Source organism: Hippocampus zosterae, chromosome 8 (assembly GCF_025434085.1).
Source record: "Hippocampus zosterae strain Florida chromosome 8, ASM2543408v3, whole genome shotgun sequence".
Lineage (NCBI taxonomy): Eukaryota > Metazoa > Chordata > Actinopteri > Syngnathiformes > Syngnathidae > Hippocampus > Hippocampus zosterae.
In genome coordinates, this window is record NC_067458.1 from 15,369,484 (window position 1) to 15,387,880 (window position 18,397).

The 18,397-nt window shown below is 41.3% G+C and overlaps 2 protein-coding genes across 10 annotated transcripts in view; both read left to right on the top strand.

Moving 5' to 3' along the window:
- Nucleotides 1–6,319, top strand: part of LOC127605403 (uncharacterized) — a 33,951-nt gene extending 27,632 nt beyond the window's left edge. Inside the window, exon 4 of the mRNA XM_052072892.1 lies at nt 1,498–6,319. Coding sequence (XP_051928852.1) covers nt 1,498–1,939 — 442 coding nt within the window. The 3' untranslated portion in view covers nt 1,940–6,319. The remainder of the gene's footprint in view (nt 1–1,497) is intronic.
- Nucleotides 6,320–8,092: 1,773 nt separating this feature from the next.
- Nucleotides 8,093–18,397, top strand: part of LOC127605360 (voltage-dependent R-type calcium channel subunit alpha-1E-like) — a 54,974-nt gene continuing 44,669 nt past the window's right edge. For 3 of the 9 annotated variants that reach the window (XM_052072788.1, XM_052072787.1, XM_052072790.1), the window contains exons 1-2: nt 8,097–8,492; nt 8,573–8,712. In XM_052072788.1, the coding sequence (XP_051928748.1) occupies nt 8,400–8,492; nt 8,573–8,712 (233 nt within the window). In that variant the 5' untranslated portion in view covers nt 8,097–8,399. Of the gene's footprint in view, nt 8,493–8,572; nt 8,713–18,397 lie in introns of all 9 variants that reach the window. The other 6 variants (XM_052072789.1, XM_052072793.1, XM_052072791.1 and 3 more) reach the window with 4 other exon arrangements.

The window sequence follows — 18,397 nt, forward strand, 5'->3', positions numbered from 1 at the left end:
GTCATATTCCATTTTGAATGTTGGTGTGCGAACGAGGAAGAGGCCACAGCAACTCTGAAATTAGCCACCTGTGTCTTCTCTGCATGTACTGACGTGAATCGTGAGACATAAGCGATGACAGATACAGGAAGTTATATTTTATTGTCAATAAAATATATGAATACAATAAAACATATAATTTTTTATTTTTAGTTTTTTGCTGATGCTACACCAATGATGATAACCTATAACCTGATAACATGCTAGGCTGTCCACTGTAGTAACCGTTAAAATACGCCCTCCGACAAAATGTACTACTTTCCTATTTAGATCTGCCATCTTGTGGCATCTTTAGGTGTTTCAAAGAGCACAAAACACAAATGGGTACGTTTTTCAACAAATAATGGAGGATCACAAATAGTGTACCATTAATGGCTGGGGATTACTGTGGCCTACGTTATGATTTCATTCCTCAATCAAAGCTGAATGTTTTTTTTTCCTTTTTATGTATGATGTTATATGAATCAAATATTACCATTGGGGTGGCACTGTGATCGACTGGTTATCACGTCGGTCTCAGAGTGCACAGGCGCAGGGTTCGATTCCGGCTCTGGCCTTCCTGTAAATTGACACAATTGATGCCGTCATTCTCATTGTTAAGGAAGTAATAGCAAGTGATTCATTCCCTGATATGCGAGCTGCATTCACCGTGCAGAATGGAATTTAATATATTTGCTATAGTCACATCTTGGTTTAATTTTATTTATTGTATGTCAAATGTCAAAATGTATTTTTGACATTTGGCTTACTGTGGTCTCTTATTGTGGTCTCATGTATTAATGTGGTGTGAAAAATCAAACAACCTCCTCACGTTATTATGCAACATCCAAAGTGTCTTTTGCATTGGGTCTTCATGAACAGTAATTGTTTGCATATTCGTTGCTAAGCCAAAGTGCATTTGGACCAGGGAAAGGGGGCGTGATGGTAATTTGCATGAAGACACGTCGTGTAGGTCCCGTCTCCTGATTTTTTTTTTTTTTGTATGCGTGGAAAGAGTGGAGGAGAGGCGGCTTACCTCCCTGCCAATGCATTTCGTCTCGCCTATTTTGGGGGAGAAATGCCAAAGTTTATTTCTCTTCCAGTGCATTTCGGGCACGAGGAACGAAGCGCCCTTCACTGAAATTGCCGGAGTAGTTCAAATATCTTCAACTCGATGTGACCTGTTGCCGCTTCTTACGGATTTTTAAGGCGCGTGCGTAGGATACGTTTTGGTTTTACGCACAGCAGTGGAAAGTGGTGTGGTCAACTTGCTGCTTTTATTTTTTCTCTTTTGACCGCACGAAAAGACAAAGCTGAAGAGGGTTTCATGTCTTCTTAGCGGAAACTAATAATGAACTGATTGGTCACGGACAGCAATCGAGCGCAGCACCGCGCCCTTTTTAATCACCTCGATCCGACTCATCCCTCCCTCATTGCCTGCTTCTTCCTCGTCCTTCGTCTTCTTCTTTGCCTGGACAGAATGGCCCGCTTCGGTGACGACGTTCCGGTCTTGTTGAGCACCGGCGACGGCGGCTCGGAGCGCAACAGGAGCCGCGATGGGGCGACCGCGTCCACAGGTGGCGTGTCCCCCGCAGCCTTCAAGATGACCAAAGCGCAGCGTGCCCGCGCCATGGCCTTGTACAACCGAATCCCCGTCCGGGAGAACTGCTTCACCGTCAACAGGTCTCTCTTCATCTTTGGGGAGGACAACGAGGTCCGCAAGTACGCCAAGAAAATCACTGAGTGGCCATATCCTTTTATGCTGCTTTTAAAGCGCGACAAATATCCGAACAAAATCATTGACTACTACAAACTGGTCCAAGAGACAACACAAACCATGCGCGAGATTCAGCACCGGTATTGCACAGACACTTGGTACCCACACGCACACTCTGATGGGATCCACTTTGACCCAAAGTGACCAGGCTTGTCAAACATATTAATGCGCATTTTTAGCGCGATATATCGAACAATATGTTAACTGCTGTATTAAATAACTGATTAAAAGTGTGGACAAGAGATGACGCAAAGCAACGCGTAAAATTCAGCACCATGGATAGCGTGGACGATCGATCACACCGGCCACTTTATTAGGTACCTTACACGCTGTGGTGGAATCCACTATTGGAACCAAACAGACTTCTTAAACATAATGATGCTCACTTTTAGAGATGTAGCCTGCACTAATATAAGAATACTCACTGTGGTTGTATGATTGCGGCGGTGTAGGTCGTATTAGTTGAGGAAGTGAACTTAAGGAGTTTACATACACAATGACATAATCACAATGTGCCATATGAAAAAAACTTAAATATATTGCGGATGGTGTTCTGTTACCATTGATCTATTTTTTATTTTAGCTACGCTCACCATAGTGGGTGAGCTGGAGCTTATCCCAGCTGATTTTAGGGTAGAGATGGGGAACTGCCTAGACTGGTTACGCCACATTGAGTCACTCACACCATTTGTTTGACAGTTTTTTGTTTTTTTGTGGGCTTGGGACTGGCATTGGCTGGGAAATGAATCTTTTTCTCTTTTTTGCAAGCAAACCAGGAAATTTGCAACTCTTGACCTATAAAAATGCACGATTTTTGTTTGTGTTTTTTTTAACCTAAAATCACACCAAATTATAGATTCCCCTTTGCCAACATGGTATATTGACGTGCCATGTTTTTCTGTTTCTAAGATATGGAATTATGTAAAGTCAATGTTTATGTCTCCACGCTTCCTCCTCCACCCTCACAAAAGTCAGCGGGAATAGGCTTCAGCCCACCCAAGGATTTTACATTTATAGGAAGAACTTCTTCACCACTAAAATATGAAGTGACTTTCAAACCCACATACGATCAGAAGTTTATTCTAGTGTCAGAAGATCTCTCAATGACTTTATTGTAAAACACGTGTTTTAGGCTGGTCGAATTACACTGCATCATTGTCGTAAAAATGTGTTCACGTTATTTAGTAATTGAACGTGAGGGAGCAAAATACTCTGAAATAGTACGAACAAATCTCCACTGGTCAGTTCTTCACCACTGCAAATACAACCCACAAGAATTACTTCCGGGATTAGGAAAGCATCTATTTGTCGGTCTGTCTCGGTCTGTCTCTCTACGATATCTATCAAGCTGATGTATTTGTGTACATTAGCAGGCTTCTTCCTCTTTCCAATGGTCAAATGGGTGGTGCCATTCTGATTCTGCTGGGTGGATGCTTCCATTGTGTGCATAGTGACTCAGTGAAACTAAATCCTTCACAGCTCTACAGCGCTTGCTTTACGAGTTATATACAATACCTCAAACACACAGCCACTCCTTTGGAGAGCAAAGTATTATTACATTTTATATTGGTGTGTATTTATTACTTTTTACTACCCTTGAAGCAACATTATTATTCCATCTGTGATCACATGCTAATGGGGATTGGTGTGCGTCGCGTGTGTGTGTTTCTGGTGCAGCTCGCCAGGTGTCCGGGCCAGGTGTGGCCTTTTGTCCGCTATTGTTATGCTCAAAACAGCAGCCTTGTGTATAACTGAATGGCCCACTACTGGCTTAAAAAAAAAGCATTCTGTTGTGAACTGTCATCCATTGTTGTTTCTTCTGAATTTCCCCTTTCATCGGCATGTTTAAAAACAGAGTTCAAATGTATATTAATCAACAGGCAATGAGGAAAGTGATTTTGAATTTAACTCGTTTGTTTTATCAACCAATGAAAGTATTTGTGCCATCCTCACGATACAATTTCGCTTTAAATCAAAGTGTTGTATACGCTGTAGTGACAGACAAGCAGACTGACCAACGTGCGGGTTCATGTGCTACCCGGGAGGGAGTGTCCTGTTTCATCTAATGAGCTTTCCTGTGCACCATGAACAGATCCTAAGAAGAATTATATGGAACGATATCTGATCGCTGTGCCATATACCATTGAGAAGTCGTCACTCACTATATTATACGGTTAGCTAATAGATTTCAAATACATTGCTTGCTTACTTACTCTACTGCTTTCCTTACACTCTTCTACACCCTTGGAGAGGCTACACCTCCTTTTGCGTTACAGTAATTAGCAAAATCCAAAGAAGAAGGAGCGCACCTTTTTGCTCCCAATTTACTGAAGCTCCATCTTTGCTACACATGAGACTCAGATCGCCCTCGAGAGCAATGATGATGGCCAATATTGGCTTGGTGATAATATACGGACCCCTACGGGATCGACGCATGTTAGCGTTGGTCCAAAGTTAAATAGTGTTCCTTGAAATGAATGAGTGACATCTTCCGATCTTTTTTTTTTTCTCGATTAGGAGTGAACATAATTTCATGGCTTGTTTTATTCAGCATAATAAGGCATATGAGAACAGATCTGTCTGTGGGCAAGGACTGATTCATGGCGGCTTATCTGTCTGATGTTGGTGGTAATGCTGAGAGGAAGTAGCTCTAACCAAACACCCGGGATGAATTTAGCATTGAAGACTGAGTGAAAACTGACAGCTGCTCCTCCTTTTTGATCCCCCCTGGGTCTCCCTCAAGTAGGAAGTACCCCATTGAGAGGCTTCACCTTAAAATCATTGATACTTGTCATTATTCATCGCATTATTTTCCACAAATGTAAGCATATAGGTTTGCTGTTTTATGATGTTCAGTGTGACAAATTAGTCCATTTTTGTTTATTGAAGCGCAGAGTTAACTTAATGTATTCTCATGTGAATATACAGAATAGTGTGAAATACTACAAAATTTGATGAAATGTCTCATACGCCCCCCCCCCCGCCCACACAAAAGAGTTGAATCCTGTCATATCACATCCCATAAACACCGCAGACATATTGTGCTTTGTCTATATTTTGATATAAAGTCATTGCAGAAAAGGTTTTAAGGTCTAGCTAATGTTATAATCATTCAATTTCATCCAAAACATAACAACTAAAAATTTTTGGACTACACTCAAAACAAAGACAAACAAATCTCTAGTAATCTTCTTTCTGCACACAATTAAGTGTTAGCATTGAAGTATCACAAGGCCATTTAACGACAGTAATCCGCTTCCCTTAAAGTTAACAAATAGGATTGTTTTCCAAACCAAGAAACTGATTTTCCCATTTCACACATAACCCTACAGCTGCCGCTTTCCCTGAGCGATAAAGTTGCCGGATGAAAGAGAACGAGACAGCAAAAACTAGGCTGATTTGAATCACTTTCTGTTTTTATTCTTCTTCTGTCAATTTTAGTGTTTCCCAAAAAATGTGCCGCCATCTAGTGGTGAACCATGGAAGTACTGTGCCTCTTTCTCTTTCATGAGTCGGTCTCATCGTCTATTATTGGGGAGACAATGACATCCAAAGTGTGTTTCCTAAATCCAGTAAATTCTGTAAATTTGCTCTATTTCCATTTTTCCTATGACCAAAATCTAAATTTGTCCATCTATAACAGAGCAAATTAAAGTTAGATCTTCCTGTTACTCTAAAGATGTTTCCCCTTTTTTTTTTTATTGGCGAGAATTTACGGAAGGGTTGACTTTGACTTACAGAGCTGTCTGACTGATGGGTGACGGCATTTATCTTCCAAATTGATTCTCAGAAGCAACCCGCTGATGTGTGAAGGTGATGCGCCGGAGGGGGATGACTGTGTCAAATATAGTTAATGCTACATCGTTTAAGTTGCAATCATTCTTAATGTCACGCTCTTTTTCAATAGCTCAGCCTCACTATCATTAGCTGAAAGTTGTTGTCCGCCTCTTTACATTTCCATTGTTTCCACTCCGCGTGGCTCAGAAGCCATCAATTCCCTCTCTACTTTCACCTTAAGAATCTCCGTGTGTGGATGCCAGCTGGAGCTTTGGCATATTGACGGTTGCACCCGTCATCGCGGCCCGTCTCTGCGGCCCGTCCCTGTGTCTATTTTTACATGCGTGTTTTGAGGAATTGTTGCACTGCGCGTTCATCAGTGTGACTCACACAATCACTCATGAGCCGGGCGACTGATGAATCTGCACAAGATGTGAGACCGCAGCACTCAGGGAAGAATGGAGTGTTTCATTGTTGAGTTTCTTAAACTTCAACGCACTGTAAATGTTTTTCTAATCTCGGCACAATGTAAAACGTTTAGGTTTACAAAGGAAACATGCATTTTGTTTTCACAATTTAAAACAGTTTCTCACAAACAAATCGAGGCTATCGTCAAAATACTGTAGTACACATTACACCCCATATTTTTTAGTCTGGCTGAAATGTGTGTGTACCTTCTGATTGAAATGAGCCAGTTGTCATTTTGGCTCATCTCTTGCTGGACCACTAATGATAACAGATTTCGTTCTCATGACAATTTTAATGGGGGGGGGGGGGGGGTTGTATTTGTTGAAAAAAAAATAACATGTCAAATTAATGTCATGGTAGACCTCCATTTGTAAAATGTAATTTAAAAAAACTCAATTTTCCCTTTTAAAAAAACATGATTGGGGACACCTTTGGCCTCGAGATGCCGTTTTTTCTATCCCATTTTGTTGATTAATTGATTAAAACTCTACATGTAATCACAGAAGAAAGCTTCCATGGTGATGTCACAGGAAACCGCCACGGTGGGCTGAAGGGTCCCCCAGCTGGGCGGGTGGATGAGCAGAAAGCCAACAACTTTGTTGAGTAAGTTATTAACCTGAGAAACTCACTTGGTGTTGCAGGATCAGGAACAGATTGAAAAAAAACCTAACAGGACAAAAAAAGTGGGAACAAAAATTAATTTTTCAAAACAGAACAAAGCATTCTGTCCTTGGAGAGACTGAATCATCACAGGGTTTCATAGAATATACTTGGAAAGTCCCATGCTTTTTCTTTGTCATTCTAATCGACCCTTTTCATATTTATGACTTTTTTTAAAATGAAATCAAAGAAAAATAAAAATAAAAGACACTGCACTGCCCCAGTAAGCACCTCGGGGCATTGATTTTTGGCTCTAAGATAAACCTGTTGCCGTGGATACCTCCTTCTATCTTGGTCCCCCCCCCTTACTTCCTCCCTCCATTACATCTCTCTCCGTCGCTCCCTCCTGTTGACTGCTGTTTAAGGACACGAAGGTAGCATTTATCTTATCGGTGTGAGATAAAAAAGAAAAAAAAGACAGCACCTCATGCTGATGCGGCTATTATGTCATGAAGACTTTTTTTCTTGTCTGCTGCTCGCTGATGGCCTCGCAAATGTGTTGCAGCCCCCCCTGAGCTACAATGTAATGTACCGAGCAGCCCCAGGTTCAAGTGAGAGCTGCCGGGTGTTAACATTTGTATTGGCTCTTTTTGTGTTCAGCCTCTCACTGCTCAAATGCCCCCGAGTAAACCCCCTGGGTATCACCAGCCGAGCGATATTGATCTGTCCGGTGTCAGCCTAATTTGGTCTCATTGCCTCCCACTTCTCCTCCTCCTCCTCCTCACTCGCTCGTTTCGCAAGCATCAGCCTATCTCCTCCGTCCCGATCACTTTCTCGTCTGACTTTCCATCCCTATTATCTCGTTGATGCCGCCTTTCTTCATTCCTTGCTTCTGCCTCTTCTACAGAGTGTGAAGTTTGAGGGACACAACATCAATGTTTTGCAGCTCAAATTAAGGTCTCAACATGAGTGGGTTCATAACGAGGCTGGTTCATTGTTCTCTTTTATATATTCTACCGAGGCACAGTACCATAACAGCCTTACTGTCGCTAGCTTACAATAATGACTTTGTAATAGCGGTGCCAATGTGACTTACTACATTAGCAGTCGGTATCTGAAGGGAGCAAGGAATAATTGGGGCGTGACATCTGAGCTGAGTGTGGTATGAAACGTGTGGTTTACCAGTTACACACGCCTGAATGCAGGCACGGGAAGTGACCAGGTCTCAGACACTCACTGCATACAATGTTCGGTACACGTTCACAAAATAAGAGCCTATACTGTACATTTTGCCTTGACAAAAAAACACCTTGTATTCAATTTTAATTTACACAGTCGGAGGTATTCATTTTGCTGTATGTTTATGACTGTCCTTGTAGATTTCGATGGGCAGTAAAGGAGACCTCGTCGTAAGAACACGTGCCTCAAAGTTCTGAAGCCTTGGGATTGATATTAAAGTGGGGCAAGTACCCACTACATTCCGAGATAAAACTGTCAAGAAAAAATATTTTAGCGCACATTACTGCTCCTGCTGGACTGGAGTGGGACTGTATCACCCGACACTTGATGACTTGTTCAATCAACTGGGTCGGACGGTAAACCATTCTAGTTCATTTTAGGCATCGTTTTAGATACCGCTCTTGTACTGGATCTCATTTATTTACTGACCATGTTTTGTTGCCTGCCTTAAATGAATACGCTTTTCCAAAACGAGCCAGCAATGGTTCCTTAACTTCCTCCCGTCACTCCATTTGAGTACATGATCCTCGCCACCATCATCGCCAACTGTATCGTCCTGGCTCTCGAGCAACACCTACCCGGAGAGGACAAAACACCAATGTCAAAGAGACTGGTGAGGCATAATGTAAACATTCAACGACACTTTAAGATTGTGATGTTGATTAAAACTCTTCCGCTTCTTTGCATCAATAGGAGAAGACTGAGCCTTACTTCATTGGAATGTTCTGTTTGGAGGCGGGAATCAAGATCATCGCCCTGGGCTTCGTATTCCATAAAGGCTCCTACCTTCGGAATGGGTGGAACGTCATGGATTTCATTGTGGTGCTCAGTGGGTGAGTCAATGCGACGCGGGCTCTGGCATTCCTGTTCTTCTCTTCCTTTGTTCCACATTGCAAAAACCTAAATATGAGGTTCCCTGAAGACCTTTAGCAAGCATCATGGAACTTGGCATGCTTGATTTGCTTTTGCGGGCCACATAAATGTGGTGGGCCAGATCTGGCCCCCGGGCCTTGATTTTGACACCTGTGCATTAGACCATAGTAGCAATGAGAAGGTGAGCTTTCTGGTATCAAAGAAGGTGCCTAATGAAGAAGCATATTGACCTCATGGATAAACACACACACACACACGCATATTTGCGCACACGAATGAAATATTCAACAGTTTGAATAAAGTGTGATGAGAATCTGGCTGCGTTCTTAGAGAATTCTATATGATTCCGGCATCTTCCATTATTGATGAATCCAATTGAGGCTTGGGCTCAAGGATGCTCTTGTCGCTGCAGGAGAGAGGAAGGATGCGAGGTTGGAGGGCAGATGACAATGAGGAGGGCGGCGAGGCTCGCTGTAGCCTGTTGATCAATTGACATGGCATGAGGAGAAGTTACTGTCGGTCCAGAATTAGAACCTGAATTAAAACACAGTGAGACAAGCAGTTGTTAATGGATTATTCGAATGTGCACGGGCACAAACGGGGGAAAGGAGTAAAACCACAGAGGCTCTTCCAAGGGTTGACGTGTGTTGTAATCAGACTTGCTATGCATATAGATCAGCAGCACTTATTAAGAATCCTCTTGCGCACATGATTTGCCTAAATCCTTCCATCCAAAAGCTTTGTTTTAATTTGAATCTGCATTTTGTATTTGTTATACTCGGAATGCATATTGGCCTTGATTTTCTGTGTGAAAGATTAAATATCAATTAATTGATGTATTAGGGCTGGGTGAGGTGGTTGAAAATTGTTTCACAATAAAAGTATTTCATATCAGTCCATGTTGATATACAGTCAATGTTTTCTTCAAAATAGGGACCGGAGAAGAAGGGCTGAATTTGGGTAATTTTATTTTAAAATATAATATTTTTAACATAGCATTGATCTATATATTATATATATTTTTTTTCATAATTGAATTTGATCGTAAACTATGCTTCCTATCATAACCTTGCGTGTGGGAAAGGAGAGTTGCAGATGCACTTTTCAACCGTTCATTGAACGTTAAAAGAACCTTCATCCCGCATGCTAACCCTGTAAGCCCCCGTCTCTTTCAGGCTCATATGAAAACACAGACCCTCTCCGACAAAACTGTACATACGGTCCATTTTATGCTCAGAATTTGTGCGTGTTTAGTGATGTGTTTATTAAGTACGTTTTATCACGTTTAAATCTGTTTCAGGCATATCGGGATGGTAAAACTATTACCAAAATAATTCGGTCTCTCTATATAGCATATATTCATTTATTTCTGGTAAGCCTGGAACGTTTCCGCCCAGAAGACCGAGGCGTTCACTGTGTGCATATTTGCGTTTGCATCCGCTTGCACGTGAAATGTAATTAACTGCCGTATTGGTGGGCTACATTCTGGCCGTTACCTGGCAGAAATACGGCAAGACATTTTTGCACAGCGTGGGTTTGAGTTAATCAACTATTTGGGGGACTTTGACATGATATGATCATCCAGGTCTTCTTTTATGAACATTCATTTCTACGAAGAGGCTTGCTAGATCTTTGGCCAAATGGTCAATGCGGGAACAGGAGTTACAGAATCGTCGCCATGTGAATGTTCTATCTCCCGCCTCTCCCTCCATTCCAGTACACGTATGCATGTCACAAGAGGTGCACAGCCTCATTATATACCAAATGACTACGCTGGTGATATTAGGCGAGCAGACAGGGCTGACAGTGAGCTAGTAATTAGGTGCAGAGTCTCTTAAACAAGCGCGCACGTACATGATATTTAATTGACTGCCATGTTTTTTTTTTGGGGGGGGCCATAGACAGAGACGTATTCCTATATTTAATTTAATGTACTGAAAAGTTGCAACTAGTGGAAATATGAAATATGAGACGGTGGTTATTTTGAAAAATGTAAATTATTAATGGAAGCTATGAAATGAATATATCCTTCCATCATGTACTTAGTTTTCGCAAATTTAAAAAAGCATGCAAAGTGTTGAATTTTAATTGTACTAACTAGCACTTATTTTGGAGGGTAAGAATAATAAATAATAATCAATTTTACTATATTTGAAAGAGCTTTTTAATGGTACTCAATGACTCTTGACAATAAGAATTAAGAGATCCGGGATAAAAATGCACAGTTTGAAGCTAAATATGCACACGTTTTAAAACTAACGAATGGCAAGAACAAAACGTCAAAGCAAGAAATGAAAAGACTAAAAGATGTTAACAAGCCTTTTTTTTTTTTTACAAGAAAGGCCAGTTGCCATTGTGGGCGACTTCATCTGAAATAAAACTTGTTTCGTTGAAGGATTTATATGTGACTCATGCAGGGAAAATCCCTGCCTAATTAAACCATTTTGTAGATGTTTATATTCCTGCATGCGTTAGTGAGACATAAAGCACGTTCTCTCAGTGTTAACCCCTGACTCACACTACGATATTTGTGTTGATAGAAGCTTTTGCTCGCTGGATCATCACTGGGGGCAACTATTCCTTCTCTAAAGATGCCTCAGTGCTTTATGAGGTCCTGTATATTTCACAGATGGCGAGCGGGGCGGAGGGGCACGAGGTATAAAAGGAAATGCCTTCAAAGTGTATTTTTAGAGTTGAAACTGCAGAAGAAAAACTAGTTGATATGACGAGAGAGTGAAAGAGATGAATAAAGAGATACATGTTGAAGAGGGGCGGATAAAAAAAGAGGTTAAGCCAGAGGAAATGGTAAAAATGTGTCTATGCGTGATCTTACATGCTAATTGGCACCTCTGCAGACTTGCTCAGTGACATGCCCGCATTACAATGACAACAGTTGGCAGGAAGTGACGCCCAACGCCTGCTTAAGTCACCCCAATGCTCAAAACGAAGTAAACACCGTAAGATATCTGGAAGGATTTGCTTCATATTATTTGCAGGGACTATAAAGATTTTGAGCGGTTGTTGAAAAGTGTCGATCATTTTTACATCGGCAAAGGAATACACAGTATGACTGTTAAAAATACAATGTGTGTGCCAAATGGAGCACTACTAGCAATGTCAGCAACGCCTTCTGTCGGTTTGGCAGTCGTACACCTGGAACACAGAGTAAAACACACACACACACACACACACACACACAGAAAAGAGGAAGGGACAAGAGAATGGCAGAGTTGTCTCCACCAATCGTATTCCAACTCTGTCATCAGATCAATTGATGACATGGGCGGGATGCAGCAGGGAGGCATATGTCCCTGAGAGCTGTTGCCGTGGTGACAGAGGACCCCGCCCCAGGTCAGGCTGTCACTGGCTTCCCTACTCACCATGCGCAGTCAGTGCACGCTTGTCTTGCCTTGCCATCACGACTGCGTTCAACTGCATTTGTCACGGGATCGTGAGTGAAAAGCAAAAATATGCGTGTTTGTGTCTGGTGAGTGACGTCGTTCTTTAAGCTTCGATCCAGACTCAAGTCAGGTGGTGGTGATGAGAAAATTGATCATCTAACAAGCTTGCTGTCCCGGTTTGCCCCCCCCACCCCCCTCTTCATGCCACCATAAAGAGGCTGAGTGGGCCATGAGACAAAGCCCATCAAGGGCATTCTTGTCTCATCAGTCTCAGTCTGGTTGTGATCAGAGAGGATGAAGTGCTGCAGTGAGATGAAAGTGGCCATCATGCAGGCAAGGATCAAGATGAATTTGCATTTGTTTTTGGTACACTGAAACCGCAATATGTAATTGTTGTCATTTATAATAACCATGTGACAGTCCACTAAGGACAAGTGTATCTCTGTCATTGCATCGTGACCCAGCATCATAGTAGTGCCTTGAAATTTGAGTTTAATTTCATGGCCATGCTTGGAACTCAAAACATTCATATCTCAAATCATCTTTTTCCATTGAAATGACTGGACATGCCATCAATCTGTTCTAACCTCCGAACATAATTTAAAAATTTTAAGAATGAAACTGTGTGTACGTGCGTGCGTTTGCGCTCACTGATTCAGCTCCCAGATAGAAGCTGACATAAGCGCACTGCACAAGGTGAGATATGCCTCATATCTCATGATGAATAACAAAGATGCGCCACGTTTGATGAAATACTAACCTGTGAAGAAAACCTGGAGCTCCATCAATGAATTGCAACAAAAGCCAAAGTGTCCCTTCAGTTTGGGTTGTTATGAATCCCAGTAATTACACTAGAGTGTTACATCCTAATAAATTACAAGCAAATAGACATTCAATTGCAATATGCCTCTTATTTGCTGAAGGCTTTCTGAACAAAAATCCAGGGTTGTTTTTTTTTCTCTTCAAATAGTAACAGTCACAGGGCTGTCAAACACAGTATTTCCTTTTAATTCAGCATTATTGTTTCCTGCCGACACATGGACTGATTTGTTTTGCATAACATCTCTAAAAATGATGTAACTTGTGAAGATGGTTTCCGTTTATTTGAGGGTGAGCTTAAGCACTGCAAGTGTAGGACTTCACGAAGAGTTTCTTATTCCGTCAAGACACACACCACCCCCGCCTTTGTGCCATGGGCCAATAGTGTCACAGCGGCTATAATTGAACATTTCGGAGGATTCACAAGGCTGGTTTATCCTATGCCAAAACCCTGTATCTTATCTCACAACCACAGTATTTTTAGAGGAGTTAAAATATGCTCACCAGCCACAACAGTAGCTGCACTTTTAGATATTATTCACCCAATTAACACTCAGCCCAAATATAAACACAATGTCACTCTTTTGTTTTTCCTTCCATTCTATTCATGATTTCAAAATCAGCAACTTTTCCGAGATGCAAAAACCATATTTTTGTCTAATATTTCTGTTGCTGGTCCCTCTCTCTGGAATGACCTCCCACTGAACATTCGGCAAGCCTCCTCGCTGCCCATCTTCAAAACCCTCCTCCAAAAACTCACTTGCATTCTTTGGCATTCGACTCAGCATGACTTAGATTTGTTCTTGGTTTTACTGTTTGGTGCTTTCTACCGCCTTTATTACAGATTTGTCCTACTGCTTATTGTGCATGTTAAATCGCTCCATGTACAGCTCTTTGTATGCAGCGATGGCAGTTTGAAAGTGCTCTATAAATACAGTTGACTTGACTTGACTTAATATAATTAGGTATATTGTTTAAATCTTTCTTTGATGTTCTTGTGACTTTGGGCTTGTCCTTCAGGGGTCACGACGGGGAGTCACTTCCTGATGCAATCCGACCCTTTTTTTCCTCCTTTCTGACCTTTACAGTATTAGCTGACGAGCAGGGATATCAAACCCACACAGTTTTCTTGAACGTAACTTCACATAACTTATGGTCTGTAATCATCTTCTCTTTTAACATGCGTCTTAACAGTCCCAACAGCCTCGTCTTAAAGTCAACGAAAAAGTGAGACACAGGCTCTATATTCATAGACAATGGATCTACGAACAGGCATACAAACTGGAGCATCTTGTTTTCTATGCTGCACTACGCCATGCTGTGTGTGCCATTGGACTGAAGGCGTTTTCTTTTACATACCCCCAGCATGGCTGAACTTACTAACTTACCAAATACGCCTGCTGGAAGCAGATCTCAGTTGTGGTGCAGGTGGTGCAACAGGATTGTATTGTTTGGTGTTTTTTGTTATTGTAAAGTAGTCCTTGGGTGTCTTGAAAGGCGCTTATAAATAAAATGTATTATTATTATTATTAATTAAATTTGATTGAGGTGCAGGCAGATAGTCTGAGCTCTGCAAATGTGTGTGCTGGACTGTATGATGAACCCAATCATTCTTTGTAGAAATCGACATATTGAACGCAATATTGTCATCTTTATTATATTTTTAAAATCACCCCAGGGCTGGACTCTAGCGTGATCTCCGTTGAGTCATTTTCTGTTTTCACTATGTCAAAGACTGGGCGCCTCTCCTGTTTTAAAAGGAATGAGGGGGGAAAAAACGCTTCCATTGTTCCTTTAGCTAGCTAGCTGTGTTCACACCCACAACGGCAGAGACATCCGTTCCTAACTGTAGGCTTGTACTGGCACAAATTAAGAGCCCACAGTGTTAATAATCTGATGCTTGCAGTACTGAGGTCTCATGGGATTTTGTGAAAAATAGCAGTGTAAAGTTTTTTGTGACTTTAGAAATTAATTTACAGCAGAACCATCTCAGGGTTGCTTAACGAATCAGAGTTATAAGTGCTCACATTAATTGTCCACAACAAAGGGTTTTATGACACACCAAAGTTATGCTTAAATTTTGCAGAGAAGTTGTTATGAGCACCATGTGCCACATAAAACTGGAATGCATTTCATTCATATTGAGTTTTATCGACTTACTCAGTGGTGGTCTGTGTATTTGGCCTTCAGTAGGGACATATCTAACCCAATCCACCTCTTAGTACCGCCAACTATCACTTTGCAATTATAGAAACCATCAATATTATCCAGTGCAGGATGGACTTGGAATGTATAGACATGGAATGTCTATACATTATGGATGTAATTATAACAATCGTAATGCATCCATTATGCTTTGACGAAATGTATTTTTGTTACTACTACAGCACTGCTGATGTGACTCATACATTTGTAGCATTTAGTCAATCTTGACCAATGGGAAATATAGTGCAAGTGCAATATAGTACATAATAAACTTGTACCATTAGCAAAGGTTTATGATGGTGATAGTTTGACCTGGAACAAATTAATAAACTATATTACATTATTTTATTTTTTTTAAGTGCTTTGGAAACGTAATAGGCTGAGAGGAAATTAATTTGGGTTTGACCCACAAATCCACTTACACCCCAGGATGAACTGATTAGTGGACAGCCTAGTGGAACTCACGAAGATCCCCGCTTGATGACCGAAACTTTTCACACAAATGTCTACGAGAGACCGCTGAAAAAGCGATGGCATTAAAAATCTAAAGGTCATGAAAATACAATGAGCGTTTTTTGTTTTTGTTTTTGTCTCCGCTTAATTGCTTTCGTGTTCATTAAACTCAACACATCAAATTTGGCACGACAACATGAAATAATGAGCTAACCGAAAAGCTGCCAAGGTGGCTGCTTGCAAAATGGCCGACTTCCTGTTCAATTTCAGTTGTTAGTTTTTGAGACTTTTTCGCATCCGTTCATGATCCGTCCGTCCCCCAAATTTCATATGGATCAGTGAACCTGGTAGTCATGAATAATCTGGTTCTTGGATGAGGAGGAGGAGGAAGAGCGAGGCAGGGGAAAAGTTTAATGTGACAGCCAGCATGTGTGCAGGGGCTTCAAGATGGCACTAAAAGTGCCACGTTGTCATAGCATGGAAAAGTCTCTTGAATAGATATTATTTATACTATTTTAACTCGAATGACTCATAAGTGAGGACCCCCTATGTGAGCCTAAAATATATACATTTCCATCAAAATATATACCTGTTTGCAATAAGTGGTACTGTATTTGTCACACTAAAAATTGCACTGGATTATGAGGCACACCTTCAATGAATGGCCTATTTTGTATTTTTTTTTTCATATATTGGACGCACCGCATTATAAGATGCAATCTACAATACATCCACTAGATGTACTCAAGGAAATGCCAACAGAACACTACACTACACCCTGATTTATTTAGCGACGATCAGATGTCAGTAAAACCTATTTAATAATGCAGCGACACAGTTCACTTAACCAACAGCAAGTTAGAACATTGACTCATTAACGTTAAACTCTCTTGCCGCTGCTCTATTTCCGTGTTCAACTGCGAAACCGATCGCCTTAAGTTTGAACTCTGCGTGTTTCTAGCAAGGAGCCATTTTGGGGTTGACACATTACCGTAATGACCATACACAAGCCGCATCAGATTTTAAGGCGTGCTGTGAGCTTTTAAGAAAATGGAAGGCTTTTAGGTGCGCCTTTTAGTGCGGAAAATACGGTAGGTTTTCGGGCATGTTGTCTCCCAGAAACGCCATCCAAATGAAAAAAGAATATTATTCAACAACGATTCAAAATAATAAACATACTGTTTGTTTTCCAATACAGACACTGTACAAGTCTGCAATGTAAAATGGTTCCAAGTTAACAATTGTGTTTCTGATCACAAGGCTGAGGTGTTTGTCCTCAGACATCGTACATGGCAATGCGTGCGAAATCATTCTTCTCTCCTGTAAGAGCGAAACTAGACCGACAACTTTGCACATTTGAGTCTTGTTATCGTTGAAAACGCAAAATTTCAGTTACAGATGTTGTTTTGGCTCTCAGACGTGTGTGTGTGTTTAATGAGGTGGCTTGTAAGGGAAAATACAGACTGATAGCTGTTCGGTGAGAAGGGACCACCACAAGGCAGCAATTTAATTTTATTGTAATCATCTCATTGTGGATAAAACATTGTTGGATCTTACTTGCTATTTCGCCACACACGCACACACACACACACACACACACACAGCCCCCCAGCAAACAAACGAACAGCCTGTGAGTGAGGAAAGGAGGGTGGACACAAAATGTGAGCCAAATTGCTTTGTGCCAGTTCAAGCGTGTGTTTTTACTCCCTTGGCTTATTTACATGTGGCACTGTCTGCTGCCAGACTTCCAGCTCCAGACGGCGAAGCTGTCATACTTAATGATTGCGCACAAGCGACAGCGAGGCTACTCATATTTTTTGTTTTGTTTTGTTTTAATTGCCGCTGAATATCCAACAGTCCAACATGGACAAACAAGTCATACACAAAAAACATTTGCTTAGTAAAGGACATCAAGATAACATATTTTATTAGCTGGTGGTGGATGCTGGGAGTGAGATTCACCCGTCCACTGTCTGACTGAACCAAGCGAGGGTGAGGTTTTTTAGAACTTCTCTCTTTTTGTCGCCTTAACAACTAAAAAGCAGCCACGACACACTAATGATGTGAAGAAAGACTCGAGCAAAGAGAGATGTGCAGGAAGTGCCGGATGACCTGACAACAAACCAGAGTTGTGGAAAGCGAGACCAAGTAGAAGATGAAGAAGAAGAAGAGGAGGGTGAGAGGGAGATAAAGAGCTTGGGAACAAATGAGGCTGAGAGGGAAACTCCACAGGGGGGAGGATAGTTGGAGGTGTGAAGCTCATGAGGATAATTCCCTTTCTATATTTGTGGCGATGATGATAATGATGATGACGGTGAGGAGCTATTTCAGTCCTTCCCACCCCATCTGACTTATGTCAGGCCAACGCGTTCTACCTCCTGTCTTTTCTTTTTTTAATTACTGTAAATCAACCTGAATAAAAGGCTTAGGGTTAAAAAAAATCTGAATTCAAATTATTTTCATTCCAAATGACTCCGTAATGCATTTATATTGTTGACTGTCATTAGGCAAATCTTTTTACAAGTAATTTTTATAATTAACTATACTGGGTTTTTTTTGCGTGAATTTAGCCACATTTTATTTCGTCAAGTGGTTGCACACAATAAAATCATCTGGATCCAGCTACATTTTTTAGATGACGTATAGTCTACTTCATCGGTGCCTGGCCACAAAGATCTCCAGTGACGGCCCGCCGGAACCAAGAGCAGTTGCGTCGCCACTCTGGCCTATCATTTGTTTATTTCTTGTACACATTTCCCCACAATAA